This window comes from Rattus rattus, chromosome 17 (genome assembly GCF_011064425.1).
Source record: "Rattus rattus isolate New Zealand chromosome 17, Rrattus_CSIRO_v1, whole genome shotgun sequence".
Taxonomy (NCBI): Eukaryota; Metazoa; Chordata; class Mammalia; order Rodentia; family Muridae; genus Rattus; species Rattus rattus.
The window spans coordinates 4,244,846-4,265,788 of NC_046170.1; the positions used below are offsets into that span (position 1 = coordinate 4,244,846).

Below are 20,943 nucleotides of genomic sequence, written 5' to 3' on the forward strand. Positions count from 1 at the left end.
GAAATATAGATTCAAATATACAGGGAAGTGTAACTATAGCACTTCCATCATGCCATCTAGCTATGATCGTTGTCATTCCCTTGATAGGCGACAGACACCGAGACAGAATTTTGAATATGAAGTTTGCTTGCCGCAAACTGCAACTTAGCACTCATTTCTCCTCAGATCTCTGGTGTTGTTCCTGGGAGAGTCACAGCAGACCTGGGAGGGAAGAACACATTTGCTAGATCTGTGCTTTGAGGCTTGGGTGGTACGTTGCTAGACAAAGGAGGACAGAGGCTTACAGACACGGAGCAGTAAAGAGCACCTGGAAGTAGAAAGGCCATGGACAATTGCAGGAGGATCCAGATGTCGTCATGTATGGCTGCAATCCTATGACTAAGGGATGGGGAGAGAAGCCATTGGTAGAAAGGACAGATGGGAAGAGCCTTGATTAGCAGGTTAAAGAGCTGATCTATTCTGTGGGGATAAACAGAGCTGTAGAAATCCTTGACTGATTCAAGAGAGGAGGCCAGTGCATATCAGCACTGGGGATCTCCTGGCTGTACTCTGCCTTCCTGTGAAGTCAGGTATTTCCGGCCTACAGGGGGATGCAAATTTGCCCAAGGTTTCTTTCTTGATGAACCCATTGCCTTCAATGACAAGGACGGCCCGATTCCCAGAGCCTTCCCCAGTGGGGAAGACCCGACCTCCCCACTCCCACTCCACCCCCATCTCAGCCTTTAGCTGCACAGCCAGGGCCAATTAACAAGCCACGGAGAAGGAGCAATCAGGGGAAGGGAGTCCAGTGCAGAGAAACATCGGTTTATAATTAGATGGCCTAATCACCTGCATAAATTGTGTATTTCTTATGATCGATGCGCTAAATAGCTCTCAGTCTTAATTAAGTTCTGCTGACTATTCACTTTGAAGACTCACTCATGTGTGATTCACAGCTCCCAAAATAAACAATGGCCACAAGAGCCACCTGGAAGAGCTGGCAGTCCCTGCTGCCTTCTTCCACCTCTCCCTGCCCCCCGAGGTGTTCTTGTCCATCTCAGAAGATGGGATTGATGGGCTGAGATGGAGCCTTGAGCTTCCTGACTTCTTTGCCGAGAACCTGGGAAAGAGATGCCAGGTCTAGACCAGGAACCCAAAGATTGCTTTATTCTCCACCTAGTGACCCATCCTTCTTGAGAAAATGAGACCTGATGATCCCTAGTCCTCTCTGTGCAGGGATACAGAGCACTCTAGCCCTTGCTGCTATGTAGGCCCTCATCCTGGGCCTGGACCAACTTCCTCAGCGGGCTCAGATTTTTAATGCCTTGCTGAACAAAATCCCTGAGGTTTCAAAGGTGCACAGGCTGTATTCTGTTCCAGCTTCTTCTCCATCCACAATATGTCTATAGTGCTCTCCCTCTGGTACCTGCTTCTGTCTCTAATGACCCATTCTGATTTGTCACCTGGTCCTCCTGGCTTCTAGCAACTTCTATCAGTTTATGGTGGGTAAAGCTAAAGCATTGACCTTCATCCTTTCCAACCCATCCCATTGGATGCTTCGCTTGTCTCTCTCTCTCCCTGCCCTATGGTGGGGTTAACTCCAAGAAAACCCCGCCCAACAGATAATCGAAACACCATTTCCACCACTGACGCCTTCCTCCTTCCCAGGCACAGAGAGAGAGGCGAATCCTGCTGAGGTCAAATCAAAGTTGGCACCACATCTATCTCATACTTCCCTTCCTGTAGATTAGTGACAATTTAATAATACTGTAATGGGGAAAAACAAAGTTTGTCCCAGAACATGATTCCTTCAAGAATGGAGCAGGCAACCCAGTGAAGAAGTCCTGTCCAACAGAACATTCCACAGTGATGGCCATGTGCTACAGCTACACAGTCCAACATGGCACCCCTCACCACACTTGTCCTGCTATAGATACATGGCTAAGAAGCTGAATGTTCTATTTTGCTTAATTTCAACAGCCACTCTGAGCTAGCAGCTGCTATTTGGGGCAACACAGTTCTAAGGACAGGATGTCCAACCTCGGGTTGTCCTAAACTTGTTTCCCTGACTCTAGGGTTCAAGTCTATCTGTCACTCCCACAACTGGACTTAGCCTTCTTTGGAAGCCCTGTCATTGGGAATGACCTTGGCTCTGGAGTTCTCTCACTACCAGTTATGTCTCTCTGGTTTGAGGTTATTCCCAAGAAGGGAAGTATTAAAAAAAAAAAAAAAAAAAAAAACAAGTATTAGAAGGGGAAAGAATATGATCAAAATATATTGTTTGTTTAAAAATAAACAACTTTATAAGAAAAAAACAGTAAACTTAAGGACAAAAAATAAAATAAAATCATGTTATAAAAAGAAAATAATCAGCACTGACTACTGATACCCCCAAGAACCCCACATCCTGTTTCAAGGAAGGACTTTGAAACCTTAAGCCAAGTGGGCTGGTCTATCTCCATCTCCCCGTGAACTTTAAGGTACCATCTGTCTTCTTAGAGCGATCACTAGAATAATTAGACTTTAATTACACCGCCATCACCATTATCATCTCCCAGACACAGATATCCATCCAAAGCATATGTAATTCAAAGCCAATGACATGCCATCTGCTTCTAGCCATGCTATACCTGGTCAGTCCCTTTCCATGCAGTCAGCAGTCAGGTATTGACTAGAACAGGGTTCAGATTCTTCCTTCTTCATCCAGCCTCTACATGATGCTGAGAAAGTCCTGCTGTGAGTGGGAAAAGCCGTGTCTCCCTTAATAATATCCCAAAAAAAAAAAAAAAAAAAAAACTTGAAGCCAATACTTGTTTGTCTAAGTTTCATTCTGAGGAAAATGAATGCATTTGCTCATTTTTGCTGTAACCCACATTCTATTTCTAGCCCTGCGTTGTTTTGTTTCCTGTATTCTAGTCTTGCATCCCACACTGACTTCAATGTCCTCTACTCTACAACTCCAGATTTCCAGGAGTCTCTCGACCCATACTGCCCTGACAGTCTAGAATTTTCTCTTGTGTTTTCAATGGCTTTTTTTTTTTTTTCGGAGCTGGGGACCGAACCCAGGGCCTTGCGCTTCCTAGGCAAGCGCTCTACCACTGAGCTAAATCCCCAACCCCTCAATGGCTTTTTAAAATAGAATTCTTCTTTGTCATCTCCATGCTGACGGAATGAATACGTGAATAAATTGGTGAGTGAATGAATAAATGAATGAATGAATGAATGAGTGAGTGAACATATACAACCCTGCTGAGCCTCGCTAGTTAGGGTTCCTTACCCACATACACACCCATGGTGCTTGTTAGAAGCTGGGCACAGAGCCATCCATCATGCTCCGGGCAGTGGTGACCCTGCTCTTTGATCCCACCTCAGTTCCCATTGACTTTGGCTCATGCTGTAGTGAGGGCATTTCCACCACCATGAAGCAGAGCTGTCACGGTGATCTAAGAATGCCTTGTTCTTGTTCCACAGTCGTAGCAACGAAATAAGTAGAGTATAGTGACAGATGGGTCCATGGTGACAAGGAGGCTGTGACTATCCCTCCTCCCCTGGCAGGAGGATCACTGTCACCTAAGATTCTAATCCCCTCCTAGTTGCACATGGTGTTACACAGTGCTAGTGGAATGGGGCACTACAGTCTTTGTGATGTGGGTGCAAAATCAACCATCCATTTACAAGGGTACAATCTCCCAGTGGCTCATCTGGCTTGAGAATCACCTATGCTCCTGTGAGTAACCCCAACAAACTTACTGGTTTGCCATGCTGAAGTTGGGTGGAATCCTTTCTTAACATCTCTCCAGGGAAAGAAGCAATTATTACTAAACACGCCGCCAGTTCTAAACAAAGAATAGCATCTTTTAAAAATGAATTTGGGGCCACTTCTACTCCAAGGACAAATGGAGGCAGAAAAATCAGAGGTTCAAAGCCTTCCTTGCTCTATGTAGTGGGTTTGAAGCCAGTGTGGGCAACATGAGAACTTGTCTCAAAATAATAACAAATGTATTAATTTTATGATCATCATTGTTATTTTATTATTATCATCATCATCATCATCATCGTCATCATCATGATTACTTAAAAGTAGGGTAGACTTGGAAAGGAAGGAAGACAATAGCAGAAGGGAGACTCCTACCAGACCAGAGCAGCACACTACGGCTAACAAGATGAGGCAGTGAGCAAAGGTTCTTGCTGCCCAGCCTGATGACCTGAGTTTAATCTTTGAGAGACCTGCTCTCCTACAAATCGTCCCCTGACCTCAACATCCTCACACTAGTAAATACCCACACACACACACATACACACACACACATATACACACACACACACTAAATAAATAAATAAATAAATACATAAATAAATACATAAATAAATGCAGTAAGCAGAGGAGTAAAAGCATTTCGAAGAGATTTTAAAAGTGAACTAACAAAAAAGGTAGGGCACTGGGGATGGGTGAGACCACACCATCTTATTCCTACAATGGAGGAGACAACATGGTTGATCCTGAAAAAGGAAAGTACCCACCCCTGTGTGCCCTTTTCCTCCTCCGCAAAGGGTCCCAGGCAAGCAACCAAGAGAGGATCTCAGGTCGTTATGGATTTACCATTAGTCGTCTATCATTCACCGCCTCTTGTGCCTCACCCTACAGACCATGAGAGCAGGCACAGAGAGGGAATTAAATGTGCCCAAGTGGTGGAGGTAGCTCAGAGAGAGGTTGGATCTCACAGTGTGGTCTCTACCACTCACCAGCAGCAGGATTGCTGACAAGCACCACCTCCCTCCAGACACTGGAGCTGCCAAAAGAAGAAAAGGAAAGTTTGTGGGTCTATTCAGCTATTAAACTACCACCAATTTTCACAGAGTACCTACTCCAGTTCCTCTTTAGAATTCAGATTCCGCCTCACCTTTTAGGCCACAGCAGCTCTCATCAGTCTTCCGCCTGACACATGACAACACAAGTTCTATAAAATTTCAGGCCTAGTTTTCAAAAAATGTCTTCTCTGTCATGTGGGTTTCAAACCAAGTTATTCATTTGGAGCAAATACTGATGAAGCTCTCCCCAGGTATTGGTCGCTCAGTTAATCTGAAATCCACTACTGCTTTTGAGAGGTTCACTCTCCAGAAAGACAAGACAGATAAATGCAGGCTGCCTCCCCAGTGCGTTTGCGTCCTCCAAGCGTGAGTATAAGTCTTCCTTGGACAGGAGGCACTGCATTTTCCATCATAACCTGAAAGTGAAGACAATTGGGGCTGAGAGTCTGTGCTTTTTCTACACTCCTGTAATAGTCCCAGTTAAGATTGCTGAAGCCCTGATCAGAAAACAACACACACGGTCTGGTCGCTCCACCAGCATCTACTGTTGCTTGGTTCCATGAGACGCTATGTACAATGCTGGTCAAGTCTTCCATTCTGAAAGATCTCCCTGGAAGGAGCGAGTGAATAAACTACTCTTCTTTTTTCTTTTTTATTGATGTGTGTGTGTGTGTGTGTGTGCGCCCATGGAGGCCAGAAGATGAGTCAGATCCCTTGGAACTGGAGCTCTATGCATTTGTGAGATGCCCAATGTAAGTGCCAGAGTGCAAACTTCCGGCCCTCTGATAGAGCAGGAATCAGTCTTAGCCACTGAGCCACCTGTCCAGCCTCAACGACTACTTTTCTATCTGTCACACAGGCACAGCTGGGTCTGTTTGCCCCTTTGGTATACGTCTCTCATCATGAAATAATGAATCGTAGCTAATAGCATCACTTTGTCTCTCTATGTACAAACCCTTTCTAAATGTTCATCTTTTCAAACATTTGCTTAGATATTATCGCCGGTTTGCTCTATCATCTAAAAGAAGAATATGGAATATGGAATAGTTAAGGCAGTAGGTATTAACTATTACAAAGGTTTTAGGGACTTCTAAGTGTTTAATTGTCACTACAAATACTGTTCCTATCATATCTTATAAACAAAATACTTACTTTGAGCCTTTTCTATGTTGAGACCCATCCATTGATGTCAATCCTTGGACTCTATGCATGCAAAGTCAGGTAAAGGCCAGAGATTAAAGTATTTGGATCTTTTTTAAGACTGAACTTATGTCCCAAAGAGGAAATAGCTATAGGATGTGCTACAAAGTCGGACAGTTGAGCAACTGGAATGAGGCTGGGTATGTAGGTTGGCAGAGCGATGGGGGTAGAATTGGCTATGCCGATATGAGGACCCACCATGGTTCCACAGAGGGCTGTGCCCAGAGGGAAGTCCCACAAGTAGAACTAAGGGTCACTCTCTTGAACGTCTTAGCAATTTTAGGTAAGAATTTGTGTTTTAGAAGTCCAGTGAGACTTTAAGCAAATCCCAGGATATCAGATCATGGCGCCTCCACTCACCATCCTTTCCACTCCTGCTGCCCCAAGATAGGCTCTTGGTCCTCTGTCCCATGTCCCTACTTACTTGTACTCTGGAGAGGAGTTGGCCTAGGTATGACTTCCAGGATATTTAAGGTCATGTGCCAAGTCGCAGGGTGGGGTCAAATCTCTCCACCGAAGACTAACATACTCAGCCTGTGTTCTCATTTAATCTGTCTGTCTCAAAATTAAATAGCAAATTAAAAGACAACCGTGAGGGCGAAGATGACTCAGTGAGACCATTTACTGCATAGGCATGAGGCCCTGAGTCCAACTCCCCCAACACACATGTAGAAAAGCAATATATAACTATATACACAGCTGTAACCCCTGGGGACAGAACCAGGAGAATGATTTTTGGATTTCTGGCTGCCAATTTAGCGCCAAGATCAGTGGGGAGAGCCTGTTAAGTGAACTATATACAAAATTGTAAACAAGGCACCCTTTGTCCTCCTGTAACTTCTGTGTGAGTATACATGGGCACACACACATGTATACATACACCATACACAGGCATGTATACATACTTACATATAATACATGGATAGATAGATAGATAGATAGATAGATAGATAGATAGATAGATAGATAGATAGATAGATAGATAGACAGATACATGGATAGATGGATAACTCCCTCCCATGATAGATAGTGACAAATAAGGAAAGAGCCCTTGGCTCTTTTCTGAACAAAGGACCTCACATTTTCAGTTTTTGGTAGGCCCCACAATGGCAGAGGCAGACCCGAATATAACTGAAGCTAGACAGGTGGGTTGGAGACAGATTGGCCGGGCTCCGCTGCTGCCACGCTCAGACTATACTTTTTAAGCCAAGGTTGGCATACTTTTTCTCTAAAGGGCCAGATGGTAATTATTTCAGTCTTTATAGCCATATGCTCTCAGATGCAATGACTCAATGCCACCATTATAATGCAAAAGCAGGAGGAGATAGTACAAAAATCAACACGTAGAACTACGTTTCAATAAAACTTTATTTAAAAAATACAGTAGGCAGGGTTCGATCTGCAGGCAATGATTTGCCATCTCCCAAAGTAGACAAGTGGGCAATTCTTAAAGGCAATTGACCAAAAAACAAAGGCCCAGAATCAGAGAATTTTCTAGAAGGTTAACTTGACTTCACTGTGGAGTAGAGAGAGGATCATTCTAGAAAACAATGTTGCGGGTTGGGGATTTAGCTCAGTGGTAGAGCGCTTGCCTAGCAAGCGCAAGGTCCTGGGTTCCGTCCCCAGCTCCGAAAAAAAGAAAACAATGTTGCTAACATTCCAAGGAACCTGGGACCAAGACTCAGCAGTGGCCATGGATTTGGAGAAGAACAAAGCAATATGAATATCTCCCCAAGGGGCTGACGTCAAGGTCGCTGACCCAACTTGAATGCTTTCTTCTACAGAGGAAAGAAAGAACAAGCGGAGAGTTCGGACTACCTTCACCACAGAGCAGCTACAGGAGCTGGAGAAGCTCTTCCACTTCACCCACTACCCCGACATCCATGTCCGGTCCCAGCTGGCTTCCAGGATTAACCTGCCCGAAGCTCGAGTACAGGTACAGCACCCACCTTCCAGCCAGTCACGTGCTGGGTCCTCAGCCTTCCGGGACTGCCCCAACTGAAACTGCCACTGGTTTTATCTCGAGGGTTGACGTCACAGCCAAATGTTACTTTCTAAGCAATGACACCAACCTCATTTAAGAATGAGTCTCCTCGATCCGATGCCCTCTTCTGGTGTGTCTGAATACAGCTACAGTGTACTCACATACATAAAATAAATAAATAAATATAAAAAAAAAAAAAAAGAATGAGTCTCCTCGCTGTGGTGTGGCAATGTAGTGGGTGGGTACCAGCGCCCCATCTCCTAACTTATTTATGCTTCCTAAAGGTTGCTTACAGTATCTATCTGCCTCACAGTTGGTTGGGGTCCACCAACAATTTTACTAAGATTATCACTTTGAGTTTTGCTACACACACAGTCACTGTCAGAGAGGCCCATGTTCCCTGCCATTGTGGCCGGAAAGCAACCACACCCAAGGCATAAAGAGGTGAACACGGTGACATTGATTTACGAGTGTTGAAATCTGGTTTTGGTACAATTTGCAGGTGTTTAAAAAAAAAAATACTGTTCTTCTTCTGGTGTCTTTCTTTAATGATTTAAAATTGTGCAGATCACCCCTCAGCTTGGGGGCCGCTCCAACATTTGGAATGGCAGTGTAGCTTATCAGGGTCCTGTTGGCGAGCCTAGAATGCATCCGTGTCCCCTGGGTGTAAGCAGAGTAGACAGTCCGAGGATCTGCTGTTAGAGACAAGGTTTCATCACCAGCCGCCATAATCTGACACCCATAATCTCCTTACCCCGAGTATCCACTCCTTTTGTCCATGCTTAGAGACACAGTAGCCCTTTGTCCCTTCCAAGGTAGACCCAGAGCACTCTTTTAGACACATTCAGTGTCACAAGTCCTAGGCTGACATGAGAGAGTCTGTCATATCCAACTATAACTCTGTTGGCACTCTCACTGAATACAAAGTCCTCTACACTCTTCTTTTTTCTTTAAATACAGTGCATTCGATTTCATTCGAAATCAAAGCAGAGGTCCGATGTGCTGCTCTTTGTGTCAACCTCCTTTCTTTCTGGCTGGAGCCCAGCCCCGCTCCCCCTTCCCCCCTATTTGGAACTGTGCTCCAGCTGAGTGCTTAGCACCTGTGTCTGCCATCACGTCTAGACTCCAGCACCTGCCTCCCCAGAATCACCAAGTACAAATGGCCACATGTCAGACACCATCAGGGCGCCCACCGATGCAGAGATCTGCCAATGTTCAACCTAGAGATGCCAAGTGGCCCACGGAGGTTGTAAACTGGTTACCTGCTGATGGCAAACAGCCCACAGATGGGTTTTAGTTGGCCTGCACAGCATTTGAAAATGCAAAGGCATTCATTTTTTTTTTTTAAATATCATGATTTTCACTTTGGAAATTGAATGAGTCTGATACACATTCCCACATGGCAACTGTTAACAGGACCTGAGGCTCTGTTCACGGCAGACCCTACCTAGGGCTTCTCGGTTATCACTCATGAATATCCATCCCCCACCCCATTTCCACTCTAAAGATTATGACTCTGGTCTCTTCCCTGAAGTCTCCAGACTTCACATGCAAAGAACTTCCCCCTCCCCCAGTTACAGTGAAGCACTCATTCTTTGGGCGGATATCAATGCTCTGCATTTGGGGGAGGGGGGGGAGAAGATACCAAATGGGAACGGTAATAGTTGAACTGTATTTCTTTTACAAACATCATTTCCTTTCTCTGACCACAGATCTGGTTCCAGAATCAGAGAGCCAAGTGGAGGAAGCAGGAGAAGAGTGGGAGTGCCCCACAGCAGCCTGGTGAGGTCAGCTTGGCCCTACCCTCAAACATGGACATGCATGTGAGTGACCCAGTCCTTAGTGGAGCTAGAGGGACAGTTATGTGGGAGCATCTCAACCAGGCCCTGAGGCGAGGAAATCCCGAGGGAAGTGCCTACAGTACCAAGCACAATGGAAATCCTTCTAGAAGTAGGAAGGTCAAGGAAGGAAGACAGGACCTTAGAACAAATGTCTGGCTGGCTCTCCCTTTGAGTGACAGGAAGGAGTGGTTTTATCACTTGTATAAAACTTCATAGTTCTCAAAACAGTGTCATGGGTAAAGTATAAAACACAGGGGTTGGGCATTCGGCTGTAAAGCAGACTGCCCAGTCTTATACCTCAGCTCAAATCCCACATCACAGGGTAGCATAAAAGATTCGCCTTGCCCCTTAGAGGTCAGTACTAAAGTTTGGGCAAAGATGAAATGACTGAGATCTGGAACATTCTATTCATGGACTGCTACTGAAGAAGGGCTCTGAGGACTAAGGCGATGTCCCAGGCACATAGTTGCTCTTCATGCTGTGAGGATTAAATGCAGCAGGTCAGATTCTGCCCAGGTTAGCTGAAAAGTACTCTTGACCTCTGCCTGCAAATGAATGTTGGTGACCTTGCACTCAACTAGGTCACACGGGAGGCTGAAAGTCTCAGGCAAGGCAGAACAAGCTGGCCACACTACCCGGCTACCTGAGTCATGGGGGTACCTAGGAGGGAGCAGGGACAGTCCTCAGTAAAGGTTAGGGTTCATTGTTCCCCTCTGGTCTCTCCTGACAGGGTCCTGTGCTGACGCCCACTGCTCTGCCCACATTGGTGCCACCCACAGAATGCTACCTCCTCTCTCAGACTCAGCTCGCTTCAAGTTGGTTCCCTGCCCAGATTCCCCTTGTCCCATGGCACCCATGGGACCTGCAGCCCCTGCCTGGCCCTCTCACCCAGCAGCCTTGTGTCCCTACCTTCATCCTCCCACCCCCAAACCCCAAGTGGGGCAGCATCTGTGCAATGCCAACATAGGAACTGGTTTCTCTCTTCCCAAGCAAGCAACTCTCCTCCCTCAGTGATGGCTGACAGCCCTGGACCTCAGAGAAAATCACTTCTACAGTCCATCAATGGCCCCCAGCTGAGGAAGCTACCCAGAGCTTGCCATTAAAGACTGTACCAACCATGGACGACAGCCAAGGACAGCACACATCTCACCAGCCAGTCATTCTCCTAGTGCAGAAGCCTGGCTGACTAAGGGCTGGGATGAAGCTCAGAATAAGCTGCTCTCCTCTCACCCCTCATCTATAACCAAGCAGCCATTTCTGTGGATCCCTTTTGCCCTTATTTAGGAGAGCCATGGGAAATACAAGGCATGGGGGGGCGCAGGAGATTGCACATCCATGAACCCATCCGTATACTCGTTCACGGAATGCTGAGCACTGTGCACTTGCAAACAGATGTTGGGCTGCACAGGTCAGATTCTGCCCAGGTTAGCTGAAAGGTGATCCTAACCTCTGCCTGCAAATGGATGTTGGTGACATTGGACTCAGCTAGTGTCTAGCACATTCCTAATGACTTTGATATGAAAAAAAAAAAATCTCAGAATGGGAGAGAAATAGAAGAAATTGTTCTTAATTTAAAAGAGAATTCAGTGTCCTTGTCATTGTGTTGGGCTGGAAAAGGCTGGTGTCCATCCTCACGGCATTACTGATGAGCAAAACAGCAAAGTTCTTTGTGTTCCCAGGGCCCAGCTAGACCACCCCCATCTGTGCTAGGCCTTTGCTCTGCTCTTTGCTTCCTTGCAGAGACTCAAGCCAGTGGCCCTCAACCTGTGGATGGCAACCCCTTTGGCCAACCTCTATGTCCAAAACGATTAACATTATGATTTACAGCAGTAGCCAAATTACACTTCTGAAGTAGCAATTAAATAATTTTATGGTTGGGGTCACCACAGCATGAGGAACTGGATTAAAGGCTCACAGCATTAGGAACGTTGAGAACCACTGCCCTAGGCGGACTACATGTCCTGCTGAGTCTGGTTTTTCCTGTCTCTAAGATGGAGACGGTATCTCCCAGCTGACCTACGGCAAAGAGCAACTGGGAGGCTCTGGGATGTGCAGGGTGGGCAGACGCTGGAATGGCATTGGCATCTCATGCCTTACTGGACAGGCAATGGCGCTTGCAGTCCCCACCTCAACAGACTCCTACTCCCAGAGGCCTCCTGTTGGGCTCTCTTTCTGCCCAAGAGTCTGAGGCTTGTCCTTGCTGCTCCCCTCAGATAGATAGCTGGAGATAACCTCTGCATATAGCTCCAGAGTAGGTTCTAGAAAATTTATCCTGAATCCAAAAGCACCTGAAATCTGCATAATGCCTGACCTGCCTCAGAGGTCGGCCAAGAGTAGGTCTTAGCTGTGCATACCCTCCAACTTGTTCATGACATCGTTGTTTCATGTCTCTGGGCCTTAGTTTCCCCATCTGTTAGTTAAAGATATCAATGTCAGCTCTGCCCTGGGGTATTCAGTACACCAAAAGTACAGACCACAGCTCACAGGACAATAGGACTGTTCTTCCAACTGAGAAGTTCTCGGCCACCCTGTACCATTGAGGATTGGAGCCCGACCTGCAGATAACTCTGGGTGAAAAGAGACAGCTAGGGAAAGGTGGGGAAACACAAAAGGCAAGTAGTTCATAGTTGGGTAGCCTGTTGTGTTGGGTCACTGTGACAAAACGCCTGAGATAAACAATCTATCAGGAGGAAATGTTTCAGGGGTTGAAGGTCAGAGTCCTCTGGTCATGTTGCTTTGGGCCTGTAGTAGCACAGTACATCACAGTGGAGGGTGTGGTAGAAACCCCTTTCCTTCATAGCCACCAGGAAGCAGAGAAAGGCAAGAGAGGGGTCAGGGTCCTAGCATCCTCTTAGAAAACACAACTTTAGCAACTTAACTTCCCCAAATTTCTAAAGGCCCTGCCACCCTGCAGGTGCACCACAGGCTTGAAACCAAGCCTTTAACGCATGCACGGGCCTTTGGAGGCTCGTAGGCTTAAAACCATGGCCAGAAATCCATTATACAAGTGTAACTCGCATCATTTTTCTATTCCTGGACTTAACTGTCTGCACTCTTAGCAAGAAATTTATTCTGGTAGCTTCTAGATTATTAATTCCCAGTTTAAATGTGGTGTCAGATCTCCCAGGGATTGAACTCAGGACAGAAGGCAAGACCCTCTACCTTCTGAGCCATCTTGGCAACGTAGGAGACATGAGTTGCTCAACTGCAAGAAGCTTAGCTTTGCTGCTATAAGAAACACTGAGTCTGGGCACATCTTCCTCCCAGGAGACTCCTTCCTGCCCCCCAAAAACAACTTGCTATTCCATTGCTTTATACCCCTTCCAAACTTACCAACTATGGAACCTCAGGCACCAAACGACATATTCTTTCCATCTATTTTTCCCCTAATAACTTCCTTGCCTCTGTGGGAGACTGTGACAATTAGAACAGAGTCTCTGCACATGAGAAGAAGACAGCATGTCTGGGTAGGGTCATTTTCCCACAAACCTTTCAACTCCTCTGCCGTCTAGGTGTTATCTCAGGAGCTCTTGACTCCTCTTCCGGACCACCAAAAACTCTCACATGAGTTGTCAAAATTATAAGTCTGTTTCTTCTACCAAGGAAAAGGGACCCCTCCTTTGCCTAGCTTTTCTACGAGCTCTGAGGATCAGAGCAAGTCGTCATCAGGAACCCTGACGGATAGGTTGAGTCCCATTCTGACAGACTCTGACTTTAGCAGAAAGACCAGTGAGAGAATACAAGAGCCACTAATTTATCTTTATGTTTTATTTTTTATTTTTTATTTTTGTATATGCATGCTATATGTGTGTGAACACAGATACGCATGTGTTACCATGTGCGTATGGAGGACAAGGACAATCTCACATGTCAGTCCATGTCTTAAACCTTGCTTGACAAAGGATCTCTTTTCCACAGCTGCACATACCTGAGTATCTAGCTCACAGGTTTCCAGAAATTCTCTTGTCTTAATCTGAAGTCTCATGAGAGAACCCTGGGTTGCAGGTGTACACGATTATGCCCAGCTTGCATGGGTTCTGGGAATCAAAATCAGGTCTTCTTCAGCCATCGTCCCAGGAATCACGTAAAGGAAGGAAGGGAGGTGAAAAGCTGGTGTGGAAAAGACAGTTCTCAAAACCAGGCTCCTGGGGATCACACAAAGAAGCCAGGAATGCTGGGAAGACAGATGCCATTGTGAGACTCCAGCCCAAGCCCCGACACCTGCACGCCCATCTAAAGCAGTGGCTCTCAACCTTCCTGGTGCTGTGATCTTCATGTTGTTGTGACCCCCATAAAATTATTGTCTTTGCCACTTCATAATTGTGATTTTGGGGGGTTGGGGATTTAGCTCAGCGGTAGAGCGCTTGCCTAGCGAGCACAAGGCCCTGAGTTCGGTCTCCAGCTCCGGAAAAAAAAAAATTGTGATTTTGGTACTGTTATGAATCATAATGCAATTATCTGTATGCAGGCTATCTGACATGCGACCTCCAAAGGGGTTGCAACTCAGAGGTTGAGAACCATTGGTCTAGACTAAGAAAAGCCAAACTGTGAATGAAGCCCCCAGGATGATGCCAGGGACAGTATGGAAGGTAAATTGTAACAGGCTTAAGTCTGACCCCCAAGAACTATCAGAGAAGTTTTCCAAAGGCCCTTTGTGTCCCCACCTCTCCAAGGAATGCCCTTCAGCACCCTGCATTGGGAACGTGTCATCACTGAGGCCCCGGGATGGCATCGAGAACATCCCTATCTCTGCCCTTTGCCCTGCTCATCCCTCAACCAGGAATGCCTACCCCTTTCCGAGGGTATGCCTTTCCACTCCGGTGTCAAATCTCCACTCAAAGAACATTCCCACTCTCCTCCTTCTCTCCTCTGAAATTAGAAAATCTTTTGCATAGTCCAATCACAGAATGTCTAGCAGCTGTTATATGCATGTGACTTAGCAGCTTGGAAAAAGTTATGTTTACAGACAGAAATCATAGATAAGGTCTGCCTTATCTTTTATGATGGTTCTTCCTTCTCGCTCCCACAGCACTGTGAACCTTCTTTTTTTTTTTTTTTTTTTTTTTTTTATGAGCCAGAGCTGACCTTGACAAGGAAGCAGGAATGATATTTCTTGAGTTTTAGGGAGCTATTCTTTATGATTAAAACATAAAGCATTTGTTTTGAAAAGGAGAGGAATCAGAGTGTCTTTATTTTTTTTTTTTTTTTTATTAACTTGAGTATTTCTTATGTACATTTGGCAAACATCCCCTTCCCTCCCCCCCCCTCCCTTTTGGTGTTCCCCTCCCCCCCCCCCCCCCCCTTGCCGCCCCCCCCCCCCCCGTCTAGTTCACTGGGGGTTCAGTCTTAGCAGGACCCAGGGCTTCCCCTTCCACTGGTGCTCTTACTAGGATATTCATTGCTACCTATGAGGTCAGAGTCCAGGGTCAGTCCATGTATAGTCTTTAGGTAGTGGCTTAGTCCCTGGAAGCTCTGGTTGCTTGGCATTGTTGTTATATGGAGTCCAAGCCCTTCAAGCCTTTCCAGTTCATTCTCTGATTCCTTCAACGGGGGTCCTGTTCTCAGTTCAGTGGTTTGCTGCTGGCATTCGCCTCTGTATTTGCTGTATTCTGGCTGTGTCTCTCAGGAGAGATCTACATCCGGCTCCTGTCGGTCTGCACTTCTTTGCTTCATCCATCTTGTCTAATTGGGTGGCTCTATATGTATGGGCATGGCTCTGAATGGGTGTTCCTTCAGTCTCTGTTTTAATCTTTGCCTCTCTCTTCCCTGCCAAGGGTATTCTTGTTCCCCTTTTAAAGAAGGAGTGAAGCCTCACTGTGAACCTTCTTTGTGATGATATATATGGCCCTGGTTCTGAAGTCCTACAGTGTGCCAAGCACTTTGACACAGGCTCACTACATCAGGGAGGCAATGTTACTTGTGCAACATCACACAGCAAAAGTCTATTTAGAACCCATTTCTGCTTGATTCCAAAGCTTGGAACCACTATATACATAAAATTATAATGATATAGTTAACATATATATATAATTTGTAATTAATGAAAACATAAATTATGTACAAAATCTGTAACAATATAAATGCATATGTGGAGAGCTATGCATTTATTACATATGTGTGGCCTTCCAGTATTTACTATATCTATTCTCCTTTCTAGTACCACATGCAGTATGCAGAAAGTGCTAGGTGTGTTAGGTGAATGGCTAAATTCTGTTCTGTAATCAGTCATCTTTCTGCCCTGTATCCACTTGTCTCTCTGACTTACACTATTGTGATTTTCTACACAGGTAGAAGAGACAAATCAGACTAGTCCCCAGTATTCTATATAGGAGAAATCAGAACTCACGGAAAGACTGGCAAAAGCTTACCATGGCCCCAAGTTGTTTGGTTGGTTGAAAGTAACAGGAACACCACACAGGTGCCAGTGTAGTCATCCCTGCCAGATGAGGCTGTTCCAAGGCCTCCTCAGGAGGGCCCTGACCGTTGGGTGACCCCTGGGTGGGGACCTGTTCTCCTCTGAGAAGGAGGTTACTGCCCTCTTATCACCAGAAGGTAATAAAGTCATTTCATGGCAATTAAAACCCTAACCAATTTAAGTCATTTACAGCTCCAAACAATTACACAGAGATTCTTATCCCCAAGACTCCCAAGCTGTTGTTTGAAGTGGGACATAATGGCCACGGGTAGGAGGAGACAGGAGGATAGAGATCGTGGCTGGAGCCTAGGAGTGAGATTCTCTTTACTTTGGTTTTCTTTATTTTAATTAGCATGCACAGTAGCTGCTCCTCGTGGCATTTTCGGGCTTAGTTTTGACTGATTTCCTCCACTCTCAACTCTCCCCATCCCCTTGGTCTCCTGTCCCCATCTGCATTTGTACCTTTCTGACCCCACTTTTCCCCCATCCGCAGTCACACCATGTGAGCTTTCTATTTCTTTCCTGCTCCCTTGGGGCTCCTTCCCTAGCCTCGGGTCTCTTTCTACTTTCCCGAACTTTATATAGACTCCCACACTCACACACATATGTAAAACTTAGAAGCTAGGATCTGCGTATGAGAGAGAACATGTGATACTTGCCTCTCTGTGCCTGAGTTATCCTACTTAATATTATATTTTCAAATTCCATCCTAAGCACTGGCTCCCTCTACCAGACGCAGGCTCCTTGTAGTGTCTGATGACGGGTACCCAGGTGAATACAGGTGGCCTCCCTCCTAGAGAAAGGGCCCTGTCATGTGTCCCAGGTTCTATGCAGGTCCACAGGTCAGCAAGCAGGCTCCTTGGGAGATTTGAACTCAGCGACACCTAGGTGCCTCTGACCGTGGCCACTGAATCTATCCTCCCACCGGAAGTTCAGGAACACTTGGCAAAGCTGGGAAAATGTGGAGCTGATCATAGCACTGTCCCCCCGGGCTGAGGCCGGACTGACTGAATGGAATCCTGTTCCAGAGCCCTACATAACCTTAGGATGAAGGTTTTCCCCAGCGGAGATTAGCCACCTATCCGGGTCACCTTTAAAAGATGGAGGGAAGACCCCATTTGTACATCTCACTTGAGATGACCTGAAGAATCAGGAAATAAAGGATAAAAAGAATCTGTAACAAGTCAAAACAAGAGTCATCAACTGAATTACCTATGAGGTTTACTTCCAAGTGACAGGTAGAGACTTTTCTGAAGGTATCAGATAGGAAGAATCAATTGTGTAGAAAGAAGTTCGGCCAACACCCAAGAAGCAGAGAGCTCCCCAACAGGTTAAGGAGCACAGGCCCTGTGGAAAGAGACGGTCGGTTAACAAGCATTGGGTGGCAATACATTGGCTATACATTGCAAAGCATTATCTATCTAAGCTAGATAAGTAGTGGAAGGTAAGTAAGTCAGTGTACCACTGGAATGTCCATATGTTCTTGGGTAGAAGACCCTGGGAAGCCACAGATACTAAAAGAGACTCCTCCCTTTAGAAAACTGAGAAAGTTTGACATGGATGATGAGTCGTCGTGTGAATTACTCTCCCCATTGCTGTTAAAAAGTCTAAGTAGTGACTTAAGGGAAGAAGGGTTTATCTCGCCTCACAGACTGAGAGAAGAGTCTACCACAGCAAGGAAGGCCTGCTGAAAGGGGCGGAATGACGCTGGTCACGTGGTGGCTGCAGTCAGGAAGCAGAGAGTAATGGGACTGGGCTGTAAAACCCGGTGACTCACTTCCTCTCCTGGGGCTCTGCCTATTAAAGGTTCCGCAGCCTCCCCAAACAGCACCACTAGTTAGGGACCAAGTATTCAAATACGTGAGCCTTTGGGAGACACAACAGTTAGGGAATGGTCCAAGGAAGCCAGGAGGACCAGAAAAGCCTCTGCAGAGTCAAGGCTTAGGGTTGGGGCTTAAGGGATAGATAGAAGCCAGCCCTGAGGAGGCTAAGGGCCATGTCTCAGGACGACCCCTCAACCATGCAAAAGTTCTGACACGTGGCTATTATAATATGTACAAAGAGCGTTCAAGTATTTTTACTTTAAGGGCTCCCTGGTTCAGCTGAATAAGATCTTATAGTCCTGGACTCAGCTCAGCCTCAGTTTCCCCGTCTAACAACTTTAAGTCAGGCCTACTTTCAAAAATACTGTCTACCTACATGAGCACTGCCCAAAAAGCAATGGAACCACCCCCTCCCACAGGAGGGAGGCCGATGTTCTCTGAGTGCTGGCAGGAAGCTAGGACCAGAACCACCCGGCGTTTCTAATACCCCCGTAAGTACCATCGTTGTCATAGCAACTGTGCTTAGATGCATGTGTTCTAGCCGGAAGTGTTTGTTGCCCTCTCTGCTCATCATTCCCTGAACTTCAGAGCTCCCCTCCAGAATGTGTGCCTTTCATTGCTTCTCCTCACTGCCGAGTGTATCATGAACCTGACCGGGGAGCTGCTTTGGAGTTCTGAGGCTGCTGCTGTCATTTTGAAACAAGGTCCAAACGTGCAGCACACGGGCCGAATGTCTCCCACAATAGCCCTGAATACAAGTCAACAGTTTCACACATTAACATCGCAGCAAAACATCAAAGGTTGCACAGCCCCAGTTAGCCGCTCTTACAGAGAGAGCTTCACCCTCTGAACAACCGTCTTCCTGATCCTACCACACTACCACTCTCTGAAAGGTGGAAAAGTGGGATGGGACAAGGCTGCTGATCTTCAAAGCATCATTTTCTTATATAGATATTTCACAGGACTGGGTTATTATAGTCAGTTCTTTATTTTAGAAATGGATTCCATCTTTGAGGCTGACTGATTACTGTACATGTGCGTGCTCACCTATGTGATTGTGAACGTGAGCATGTTCACAGCACACCTGTGGGGGTCAAAGGGCAACCTTCACTCTTAGTCCCCCACCTTCCATCTTGTTTATGATGGGGTCTCGTCACCGTATTTCACAATTAGCGCAAGCACCTAATCCTGTTGTCGAGCTCAGAGAGGTTAAGCAACGCGTCTCTTGTCAAAGAGCTCAGAACTACACGGACTAGATCTTAGGAGGTCAGAGCTCCTACCTCTAACCCTCACTTGCTAATTCCAAGGTCACTCGGTTCATATCACTCACGGAAACTGAGAAGTTGCAGGCCCTGTAAGTGAGGATGAGAAAGAAAGGCCACTAAGCGGCTTTCTTTTTCTGTCAGAAAATGGATTCAACTCCAGAAATGGTATCCTCTCCATGAATGGGAATAAGAACTTAGAGAGGTAGAGGGACTCATCCGAGGTCAGACACAGGGAAGATTAATGAGCAAAAAGGGCTTTTGGGACCCACAGAATAGAGAACTCAGATGAGGCTTTTCTATTTTAATTTTATTTATTATCATTGTATGTGGGTGGTGTGTGTGTGTGTGTGTGTGTGTGTGTGTGTGTGTGTGTGAGAGAGAGAGAGAGAGAGAGAGAGACAGAGACAGAGACAGAGACAGAGAGAGAGAGAGAGAGAGAGAGAGGGAGAGAGACAGAGACAGAGACAGAGAGAGACAGAGAGACAGCTCTCATGCATATGAGAGCTGTGGTATGCTCAGGAGGTCAGAGAACAACTTTCAGGAACTAATTCTCTCCATTCACAGTGATTAAACTGAGGCGGTCAAGTTCATATGGCAAATGCTTTAACCCACCAGGCCATCTCCATCGCCTGCAGAAGATTCTTTAATCTACTCTACCTTTCCCCTTATAAACCCAAAACATGGACAGATACCCTCCTGCCCTCGTAGCCTTGAGGTAAGGTATTTGCAGGTGCATTCCAACCCAGTGCCCTGTTTAGGGGGTTTCATTTGAGCCCACAGAGGCTCGTCAGGCCCCCCATCTGCAGCTGCAGAGACCCTCCAGGGCTGGGTGCCTGCAAATCTCAGCACTGAGAGGGCTGTCAGCCACCCAGGAAATGCCTGGAGGTCTTGAACTTCTGAACTCCTGGCTCACCTCTGCCTGAACCCAGTGATATAGCCTTTGCTGATTATTATTTTATAGTCCAAGATTGTAAATACTTCCTTGGTCCCACTTTATTGCTGCTAGATAAAAACATCTGCCTGGAATGAGGCTCTAGAGAAAGGCTTTCTGTATAAAATGGCGTTGTCATAACCCAGAAGAGGAAAGCTGACCAGACCCTGGGAGCCCACAAGCAGGATGTCACACTGAGGAGCCTTGAGCACAGCAGCCTTTAAGCCCTCACGGCATTCACATATGCCATCCCAGACACCTGTCCCCCACACCCCTCAGCCTTACCTTAGCACAGCATTCATTTGGGTCATAGGGTATCTTCATTCCACTGGCTTTGAATGAAACGCAGGTGTCCAGAGCCCCCACACACATCACCCAGCTGAAGCTAGAACATATTGTGTACCGCCAACTCTATCACAATAAACTCTCATGGAAATTGGAGCAGCCAGGAATGGCCTAGGAGAATCCTGGGCAGCCCTGAGAAAGACAGCCCCCCCCCCCCCCACACACACACACACAGTTAGCAGGTCCTGCAACTGCACGTGTCAGCAATGATCCCATCTTTACCCTCAGGACCTTACTAGACCCTGATCCCCAGAAGCCAATGGAAAGGTGGAAAGGAGAAAAGCAAGTGTCTACAGCCCATTCCTCTCTCAGAAACCATACTCCCTGGGACACAACTCCACTCCTGCAAGG

At 46.4% G+C, this 20,943-nt stretch overlaps 1 protein-coding gene across 2 annotated transcripts in view; it reads left to right on the forward strand.

The window, feature by feature from the left end:
* Positions 1–10,967, forward strand: part of Isx (intestine specific homeobox) — a 19,361-nt gene extending 8,394 nt beyond the window's left edge. Inside the window, exons 2-4 of one of the 2 annotated variants that reach the window (XM_032887899.1) lie at positions 7,773–7,924; positions 9,685–9,759; positions 10,544–10,967. In XM_032887899.1, the coding sequence (XP_032743790.1) occupies positions 7,773–7,924; positions 9,685–9,759; positions 10,544–10,780 (464 nt within the window). In that variant the 3' untranslated portion in view covers positions 10,781–10,967. The remainder of the gene's footprint in view (positions 1–7,772; positions 7,925–9,684; positions 9,760–10,543) is intronic. The other variant, XM_032887900.1, reaches the window with a different exon arrangement.
* Positions 10,968–20,943: the final 9,976 nt, after the last annotated feature.